We start from the raw sequence: 10,027 nt of genomic DNA, 5'->3' as shown, positions 1-10,027 counted from the left end.
CTTTTAAAAGGGTTTTAAAACCTTTTAAAAGGGTTTTAAAACCTTTTAAAAAATCTTTTAAAACCATTGAAACTCTTTTAAAAACCATTTAGAAATTATTGCTGGTATATAAACGTGATCACATCAAGAAGAATATTGAATAGAATAGTATTTCAATGTTTTAGTTTGCAAGTATATTTAAAAAAATGTCCTTTTAATGTAAAGTTATTTCTTTTCGTTTGTAAAACCTTTTAAATGGTGTTAATCCTATAAATGGTGTTAAACTGTTTATAGGTTTTAAAAGGTTTTAAAAACCTTTTAAAATCTTTTAAAAGGTTAAATCTTCTAAAACGGGTTAATATTATTTTATGCTTCAAAAAGTTTTAAAAGGCTTTAAGAGAGCTTTAAAGTGTTAAAAACCTTTTAAAACCTTTTTAGATGGTTTTAAAACCTTTTAAACGGGCATATAAATCTTTTAAACCTTTTAAACTTTTAAGATTATATCTCGTTTTTAGAAATTTTAAAAGGTTTTAGAAATGGTTTATAATGATATATATCAATTTAGTTTGCTTTTTTAAAAGCTTTACAAGTTTTTTCTAATATTAAAAAAATAAACTCTGAATAAAAAATATTTTTTAAAATAGAGTTTACAAGAGCAGAGACTGAAATATTTTATTACAAAGAACAAAAACAAGATAAATTATTCAAGAGTTCTTAAAAATAGATATGAACTATCTCAGTTTCCTCTCCCAGCATATTCATTAGTCATCTCTCTAGCCATGGCTTCAAACCTTCTCCTATCAGATTTGTAGAGGTTAGCAAGATATTCAATGGTCTGTTCCTCATCATTGACTTCTGGTTCAATCAACTTCTCCACTAATTCCTTGAAAACCTTAACAATGGACATGGGAGTCCAACAGTCGCGCCTCAAACGTTTTAGGTGAATGCCTCCCCTATCTGCTACATTTGGGTGGCAAATTCTTGTGATGAAAACAACCTTCACAACCTGCATAATCAAGAAATTTTATTTAAAAAACTATTGAGTTGCTGCAAAAAAGAAGTACTAATAATCATGCTTGCTAAAATAAAAATAGATACCTTGGGGGGACTTCTTGGATAATCAGGTGGAAAAGTAAGCCTAAGCTTAAACACTCCCCCTTCATAAGGAGTATTCACCGGTCCGATTAGAGTAGCCTCCCAACGGAAAATGTCGTCATCAACAGTTACTAAAAAAAAGGCAAACACTCAATTTCTTTTATCCTTAACAGTAAAACAAATCTACTCTGAAGATGTATGTGTTTACCTGCTGTGATGTTTGGTGAAAGATCCCTGTTCAGACATCTCAGATCAGTCCTTATAAGGCTTGAAGGAGAACGACGGGCCATTTCTGCAAATTGAAGGAAGAATGTAAATAGATTTTCTGAATCTGGGAGATGATTTAGGAGACAAAGGTTTGATTTTTCGAATCTGAGAGATGATTGAGGAGTTATCGTGAGACAAAATGTATATATAATAGGCGAAGCGTCGCTTTGGTTTACAAAAAGTACCCCTTCAACGCTTAATTAAAACCGAACCAAAGCGACGCTTCGCTTAATACCCCTTCAATAAATTAACCCTTCAATAAATTAACCCTTCGAAATCTTATCCATTAAAATCTTACCCCTTCGTGTGTTTCCAAGTGACTCTTCGCATATTACCCCTTCAATCGTCTTCTACAAAAAAAACTTCAGCGATTCGAAATCAAAATTCGAAATCGTCTCTATCTTTTCAAATCATCTAAAATCGTTGGAGGGTTTTGATTACGAAGAAGTGAAGGAGACTGAAGGTGAAATCAGAAGAAATTTAGGGTTTTTGCAGTGAGAGAGAAGAGAGAGAGAGATGAAGAAGAGTAAGAGGAAGGGGAAGGGGAAGGGGAAGAGAGAGAGAGTGTGGCGACTTGCTTTTTACAAGAGTTTATATATATGGTTTTTAATCGTTGTAGGGTTTTACAAGAGTATATATGGATTTCAACATGTTTTAAAAGGTTATTAACATGTTTTAAAAGGTTTTACAAGTTGTTTTAAAAGGTATATATATATGGTTTTTAATCGGTGTAGGGTTTTACAAGAGTATATATGGTTTTTACACTACAAGAAACACGGATTGTAACGTCATTTGTTTATATACTTAACGTCGGTACTAAACCGATGTTAATAATTTAACGTCATTTTGTTAAACGACGTAACATCGACTGACGTAAAAAAATTTAGCGTCACTTAAAGAAGTGACGTTATATTTAACTTCAAAAGAATAACGTCGGTTCTTCTCACTTTAGCATCGGTTTTAGTTTGACGTTAAATCTTCAGCTTTGGGTCAATTATAAAACCGACGCAAGTATGCATTATTTATTTTCTTTTTATACTGATTATTTATTAAAAACAATACAAATGTGGTTCAACAAAAAAAATTGTAAAAGCCGATTCATATAAATCATTCTAGATATCTATTGATCAAAATACAAAATGTAATTTTGTCACTGTCTTACAAAACATAAACATAATATCATAGATACATTTACCAACTCAAAAACTCCATAGAGTAAAGCCCAGAGCCATAAATATCTCCTTTCTTGGTGAATGAGTTATCTGCTCGAAACATCTTCGGAATTGAGATAACCAGATGTCCTTTCACCTTTGATGTTGGCAGCACGTTCTTCATTATAGTCCAAAGTCAGCAACCTGAAGTAAAAGACAATCCACCATGAGCAAAACTCGGAGTCGGGGTGGGGTGGTTTAGACAGAGATTTCAAGGAGAGTGAAGATACATTTACCTAAGCTCTCATGGATTGACAATGACCCACCATCAACTTGTTTCTTGGATGATTTGATCTTTGTGGATTATAGGATGGACATCCTAGAATGAATTTAATTGAATATGAACATGGGTTCTGAAGATATGTTTTCTAGATACGCATTAAACTGGTGGATAGTTTTAGTAAATTACCCCATCATGAAGATATTCTAGAGTCTAGACATTCTTCTCAACCTTCCATAGAAATGCCAACGAACACCAACTCTTCTAATATAGCCAACATAATCAGTAACTGGAAAGTAACAAAAACAACATCATTGTTTGCTAATGTATCAATATGACGGATGTAGTGGACTCTAAAAAGATTCTTACTTCAAACTATGGAGTGTAAACGAAAAAGAAATAATTAAGGGAGCAAGTTCAATAGAGAAGCACCATTGTTCACTTTCCCTAGCTATTTATGAATAGTCCCAGAGAAATAACAAGATTGTAGAACTAGAATCAAGGGTTGTATCAGTATAACTAAACTATATAGTATTTAGTTTTTGTGAAGTGATCCCAACCTGTTGTTGGTGTTTATATGTTCAATGTAATATAGTTACTCAATAAGTGGAAGAGAATAATGGTTAAGGCTAACCTTTTGATAATCTTTGTGTCCTCTACTTCAATATGATCTTTCGGTAGTCACCTTATATAACACATGACCATATCTCAGGACCTGCAACACAACTATTCTCATAAGCACTCAAAATTCAAGACCTGCAACAAAAAGTTATTTTTCATAACCAGTCTTGAGAATTTTTGGGTGTGGTAGAGCTCTGAGTCGCTAAACTTGTTCTCCATTCCTGATTTTGGATTCATTTGCCCACAACAATGAATCAATACACTAACTTGTGCAAACAAAACAGTAAAATCAAGTGATATACCATCTATTCGAATCACTAACTCTCAATATTATCAATTTTCTCATGATTCCTGCAAATATCTCAACTAGAAGTAATATTCATGATTGAAAAATTCTTCAAAATAGAAATCTAATCAAAACCTTACCTTCTACTTACGATTTATGAATCCTACCCAAAAAAAATTCTACAAAACTATCTATCCCTTACCGTTACAATCCAAGTTATTCATCAGAACCAGAATCAAATTATCAAATGCATCTCAATCGATTATAGAAGAGTACTCTCAGAGAAAGAGAAAGCAAACCTGGGATCGAATTGAGATATAGTTCTTCGTCTAGGGATTTGAATGTCGATGGAGATTATCAATTTGAACGAATCGGAGATGCAAAAGTACGAAGAACTCCATAGAAGTTTTAGAATTTTGAGCTTTTACCGAATCAGAGATAAAATAGTATGAGTTCATCTGGATCGATCCACAACTCACAATTTTAATGAAACTTATTCGTTTTGTTAAGGAAGAAATATATGTTAAGTTATTTTATGTTATTAAAAACTTAAAATTGAAGTCGGTTTAGTAACCGACGCTAAATCCCTTCCCAATTTAATTTTTAACGTCGGTTTTGAAAATGACTTAGAAAAAGTGACGTCTTCTACCGTATTTGTTGTAGTGTTAACATGTTTTAAAAGATTTTACAAGTTGTTTGTAAATGATTTTAAAACAGTACGACTTGCTATTTTAAAAGGCAGTACAAGTTGTTTATAATGATTTAAAACTGTAAAATCTGAAAAACAATTCTGAGAAAATGGAGTTTACAAACACCACAGACTGAAAATATTTTATTAAAAAGAACAAGTTCAAGTTGAATTAAAGAGAGAGAGAGAGTTAGATAGCTGCAACACAACTAGATTTGTTGTGTCCACACTGACCGCACCTACTGCATTTGTATTGTTTTGAATTTGTCTTATCCTTTCCATACTCCCATGAACTAGCTATTCTCTTTTTCTTTCGCCTGCCACTAGGTATACGAGTAGAAGGTGGCCGAATAGAAGTACTAACACTCTCTGGAATCTCCCAATACTCCATATCACATACTGGGTGAATGCTCTCTGAATATGCTAAACGCCATCTGTAAAATAAAAAAGAGGAAGATAAGACTAATATAACTTTGATAAACCTTTGAAAAACCTTGTAAAACCTTGTAAAACCTTTTTTAAACTGTTTATAAACCTTTTAAATAACTTGTAAAACCTTTTAAAACCTTTTAAAACATTGTAAAAACCTGTCGGATCCGTTACTTTAGCAACCTTTTAAAGACCTTATTAAAAAAGAGAGTTATAACCTTTCAGTGGAATGATAATCATCAACAAACATGTTTTCATTGAGATTGACATGTTTGGCAGCAGCAATTCCATGTGCACAAGGGAATTTGTCAATATCAAACATACAACATGTGCATTTCCTTGTGTCCACATTCACCATATATGTCTTTAAAGCTGCTTTAACCTCGAAGATATTTTCATTTACTTGACTAACTTCAAGCCAGCGGGTAGTATTATTATAAGATTCATTCATCTTATTCCCAACTTTTGTAGTAACAGCATATGGATGTCGACAGCTCTCCTCACGTCGTTCATTAAACCACCTAGTCAAAATAGACCTGATTGTAATAATGGACTCGGCACAATTAGATGTCATAATGTTGTACTGGTTTGAAGGAGAATATGCACGTGACCATTTCCTAATATCAGCTTGCCAAAGATATTCTTCAAGATCCGGATCACCATTGGAAATTTGAGTGAACAAATAATCAAAATCATACTGAGTGTAAGCTCTTGAAGCATCATGAACAACTGGAAGAAGAGAAGCCGAAGCTCTAAATCGTGTTTCCAGGTTCTTTTGCAAGTGGAAAGTGCAGATCCCGTGATGAGCATGTACATAATTTACTGATAGCGCAGTTGCAATTGAAGAAGCCCGATCAGACACAAAAACTAGATCCTCTTCATCAGGAATAATAGTCTTCAAACACCGCAAAAACCAATCCCATGATGCATCATTCTCAGAATCAAGAACAGCAAAAGCAATAGGATACAACTGAAAATTACCATCCTGAGCTGATGCAGCAAGCAAAGTCCCTTTATATTTTGATTTCAAATGGGCGCCATCAATAGAAATAACTTTTCTCATCAACTTAAAACCTCTAATTGATGCACCAAAAGCCAGAAAACCATATCTAAACTTATTATCAGAATCAGCTTTGATGTAAGTTATAGTACCTGGATTCTTCTGTTCTATCATGTGAAACCAACTCGGTAAAACCTCATAACTATCAGCAGGTATACCCCTAGCAAGTTCTGATGCATGTTCTTGAGCTCTCCATGCTTTTGAGTATGAGACACCAACTCCATGGTCATTCCTAAAAATTTCCATGAGCTGTTTGGGTCTGAGAGGAAGCTTTCCTCCTGCAAAATGGTTACTAACCAAACCAGCCAAAGTCCTTGCAGATGCTTGGCGATGACTAACATTCCTTAAAGCAGAGTCACAGCTGTGCTGACTAATATACTTTCGAATAACAAAGCTATCTGATGCTTTAGCCTTAGTTGCACGTAGCCTCCAACTACATTTTTCATCAATACATTTAAGAACATACCTCTTGTTGTCTGACTTAAAAGTATGAAACTCAAAACTATGCTTGACTGCATACATCCGCATCTGACTTCTCATTTCTGTTTTGTCTTTGAATAACTTTCCACAAAACAGTGAATCAACATCGATTAGACCAGTTGAGTGTGAAGAACCAGATGGAAACCCAACAGAGGTTGTCATGTTACGAGGAACACCCTTGACATATGGATTTGGTATTGGTTGATCCTGAAAGTACAAATCAATGGTTATTTAAAAGATTTTACAAGTTATTTAAAAGGTTTTACAAGTTATTTAAAAGGTTTTACAAGTTATTTAAAGGATTTAATAAGGTTTACAACCGTTTTCAAAAGGTTTTTTAAAGTGTTTAAAATGTAAGTTACCTGAGTATGAGTAGAAGTAAAATCACCAGAATTGCCAGTATATTGACTTGAAGAAGCAACAGGAGAACAATAAAAACGAGGAACACCCTCGACATATGGATTTGGTATTGGTTGACCCTGAAAGTACAAATCAATGGTTATTTAAAAGGTTTTACAAGTTATTTAAAAGGTTTTACAAGTTATTTCAAAGGATTTAATAAGGTTTACAACCTTTTTCAAAAGGTTTTTCAAAGTGTTTAAATGTAAGTTACCTGAGAATGAGTAGCAGTAAAATCATCAGAAGTGCCAGTATATTGACTTGAAGAAGCAGCAGGAGGATCACTCTCGACATATGGATTTGGTATTGGTTGACCCTGAAAGTACAAATCAATGGTTTTTCAAAAGATTTTACAAGTGATTTCAGAGGATTTAATAAGGTTTACAGTTTTTAATAAGGTTTACAACTGTTTTCAAAGGTTTTAAAAACGGGTTGAAAAGGCAGTAAATTACCTGAGTATGAGTATAAACATCAATAGCATTCCCAACTAACAGATTTGAGCTTGTTTGATCCTGAAAGGATTTGTAAAGTATTTAAAACGTTTTACAAGTGTTTTCACAGAATTTTATAAGGTTTTGTAAGCAATAAATAATTTAAAATTACCTGAGTAACAGCAGTAACACTCTCAATAAAAGGAGTAGAGCTAGGTTGACCCTAATAAAGAAACATTCCTCAAATCAGTTACTTTTCTAAAACAATATTAGAAAGAACAAGAGAATGAGTTTACTAAAAATACCTGCTCTACAATCTCACAAAAATCCTCAACAGTAACACATAGATGAAGAACTCCTCCACTTTGTGCATATTTGAGTTTAAAAGCTTCAAGCTGCCTATCATTTCTAATAAAGATAGGAATACTACCTATAGTAGAAGACTTAGCAGGCAATGAATAACTAAGCTTTAAACATTGTGCCTGAATATCAATGTCAAAATCTTCTAATAGAATTTTTACCAACTCACTAAATCTAGTATTCTCATCAATTTTAATCAAAGAAGCTTCCCTTTCATTATCCATCTCAAATTCCCAATGAATGTTGTTGTTCAACTTCCACAAACCACATACTGAATACAATTCAATCATTTGTACACCCAAACAAATCCTGACAAAACAAACCAATAAAACTACATTAAAAGAAGAGAGATCCGAACAACTATATCAAAGAATAACAGTAGATGTCCAAAGATCTAATAAAGGACATTATTATCACGAACAGATCTAAAAGAGCAAGTGTTAAGACCTAAAAAAAATTCTGACATCAAATTTGAAATCGAAACAACAATCTAATAGCTAACACAAAATTGAAATTGAAATCAAAACAAAAATACAGAAACAAGCTTACACGATGGGAGAAGAAGACTTTATTATCACGAACAGATGTAAAAGAGCAAGTGATTAAGACCTAAAAAAATTCAATTTATAACGGCGGAGGAGAGATTTGCTTTATATCTCCTAAAAATTCAATTGCTCAATACGATGGGAGAAACACTTACACGAAGGGGGTAGAAGAGACGACGAACTAAAAGAGAGAACTAAGACGACGGGAGAAACAGTGATAACGGCGGACGAGAGATCCGACCGGAGAAGGAGAGATGTCTCCGGAGAAGAAGAGACGAAGACGAAGACGATGGGAGAAACAATGATAACGGCGGAGGAGAGATCCGACCGGAGAAGGAGAGATGTCTCCGGAGAAGAAGAGACGATGAGGAAGACGAAGAAGGTCGACGGCGAAGGTATAATAAGATTGTCGGTATAATTATAAAACAAGGGCAAAAATGTCTTTAAAAAATAATGGAAGGGTATAATTAAAAATGATCATCAAAGGGGGTATTATTAAAAAGGGGTATCAAAGAAAGGGCATTAGTAACAAATTCTCATTTTTCTTTGCTTTCATGCAACATTCTTTAAAAATAAGTACTTGGACAACATAAATAATTCAAAATTTTCACCATCATCATAAAAAAATCAATATGTTCATTTTTATTCTTGGTTTCCTCTTCATCTTTATCAAAAGATGCATATGTAGAAGACAAAAGATTACCTCAATATAGAGAAAAATATACAGGAATATTTCTATGTTCTAGAGGTAATTAAAACACAAGTCAGAAATTATGTCATTAATTATTCATTAAAATTGAAAAAATGACACATGAATAAATTTTGGGAATCATTTGGGAGCTTCTAAGAGCATAAAACAATATAACAAAATATATAAAAATAAAAATAGTAGATTATAAAGATAACTAAAGATAAAAAACAGAAATTATATTAGTTTCTTATAAAATATAATAAAATTAAAATAGATTTTTTATGAGGGATTTGATTTATGATGGTGTTTAGTGATGTGTTTGCTTTTTATAGAGAAATTGTTAATAACAAATGTGTAGGTCATCGTTCAGCCAATTCAAGAAAGCACCATATCAACATCAAACCACGTTACCACCTGGTATGTGTGTTGTGAATAAGTGGTATAAAATATTTGTGTTGATGATTTTCTAGTCATGCTAGAAAAAGCATTGGTGTCATGTTATGTGGTATAAAAGCAGAGCCGGCCCATAGGCCAAGCCAATGAAGCATTATATTATATACAAAATTCGGCCCTATTTTCTCAAAAGTTTCTTTGGTCTAGTGGCGTTAAGAGCATAAGGAAAGACTATCCCATCTTGAGTTTGAACCGCTAGTCACTAAAATTCAGCCTATTTTTTTTATTTGATTGTGGCCATCAAAAAGTTAGCGACGGCTCTGTATAAAAGATCTATGTTATATATGATTTTCTAGTCATGCTAGAAGAAAACATTAGTGTTATGTTATGTGGTATAATGGATATCTGTTATATTAGGAGGCTGTAAATTCTGATTCACATTCATCACCTCAGCCAGCTTTGACAACATACCTGATCAAAGTTCACAATCTTGTAAAATTAAAGATCGATTGTAAGAAATAATTTATTTTATTATAAATAATATTGATTTTCTTATAAGTGATGATGATTAAACTATAGATGTAATAGGAAATAGATAGAATTTTTTTTTAGAGAACACAAGGTTGGCTTTGAAACAACCCTTCCCGTTTTTTTTTTTTTTTATACCTTAAATTACTAGTGGTCCCATACCCACTAACATCCTAACAACAAACAATAACCGCGGATAACCAAATAAAACAATTCCATTAATCCAATAAAATTCCAACATAAATAATCCAATAACCAATAACACCATAATCCAACAAGGAAATAACCAAAAGCTAACATCCTACAATGTTCCAATGACTTAATCTAGCAACCTAACAACAGCT

General features: G+C 32.9%; 1 protein-coding gene and 1 pseudogene across 1 annotated transcript; both read right to left on the bottom strand.

Annotated features, from left to right (window-relative positions):
- Window positions 1-715: 715 nt before the first annotated feature.
- On the bottom strand, window positions 716-1,364 carry LOC104754417 (ubiquitin-conjugating enzyme E2-16 kDa pseudogene; annotated as a pseudogene).
- Window positions 1,365-2,599: 1,235 nt separating this feature from the next.
- LOC147927307 (uncharacterized) lies at window positions 2,600-7,816 on the bottom strand. The gene is made up of 7 exons (XM_087487394.1): window positions 7,472-7,816; window positions 7,339-7,389; window positions 7,188-7,247; window positions 5,015-6,513; window positions 4,602-4,801; window positions 3,004-3,061; window positions 2,600-2,696 (listed from the first exon to the last, which is right to left on the bottom strand). Exons 1-7 carry the CDS (start codon window positions 7,814-7,816, stop codon window positions 2,600-2,602), a joined length of 2,310 nt encoding a protein of 769 aa, XP_087343520.1.
- Between the last annotated feature and the right edge of the window lie 2,211 nt (window positions 7,817-10,027).

The sequence above is a fragment of the Camelina sativa genome, chromosome 15 (genome assembly GCF_030686135.1).
Source record: "Camelina sativa cultivar CO46 ecotype springtype chromosome 15, ASM3068613v1".
NCBI lineage: Eukaryota > Viridiplantae > Streptophyta > Magnoliopsida > Brassicales > Brassicaceae > Camelina > Camelina sativa.
This window is presented reverse-complemented; position numbering and strand designations above follow the sequence as displayed.

Coding starts and splice junctions, on each gene's coding strand:
- LOC147927307 (XM_087487394.1), bottom strand. CDS start 7,816: ATGATTGAATTGTATTCAGTATGTGGTTTGTGGAAGTTGAACAACAAC. Junction 4,802..5,014: donor GATTATCATTCCACTGAAAG/GTTATAACTCTC, acceptor TTTATTTTACAG/ATGGCGTTTAGCATATTCAG. Junction 3,062..4,601: donor ATACAAATGCAGTAGGTGCG/GTCAGTGTGGAC, acceptor GTTACTTTCCAG/TTACTGATTATGTTGGCTAT.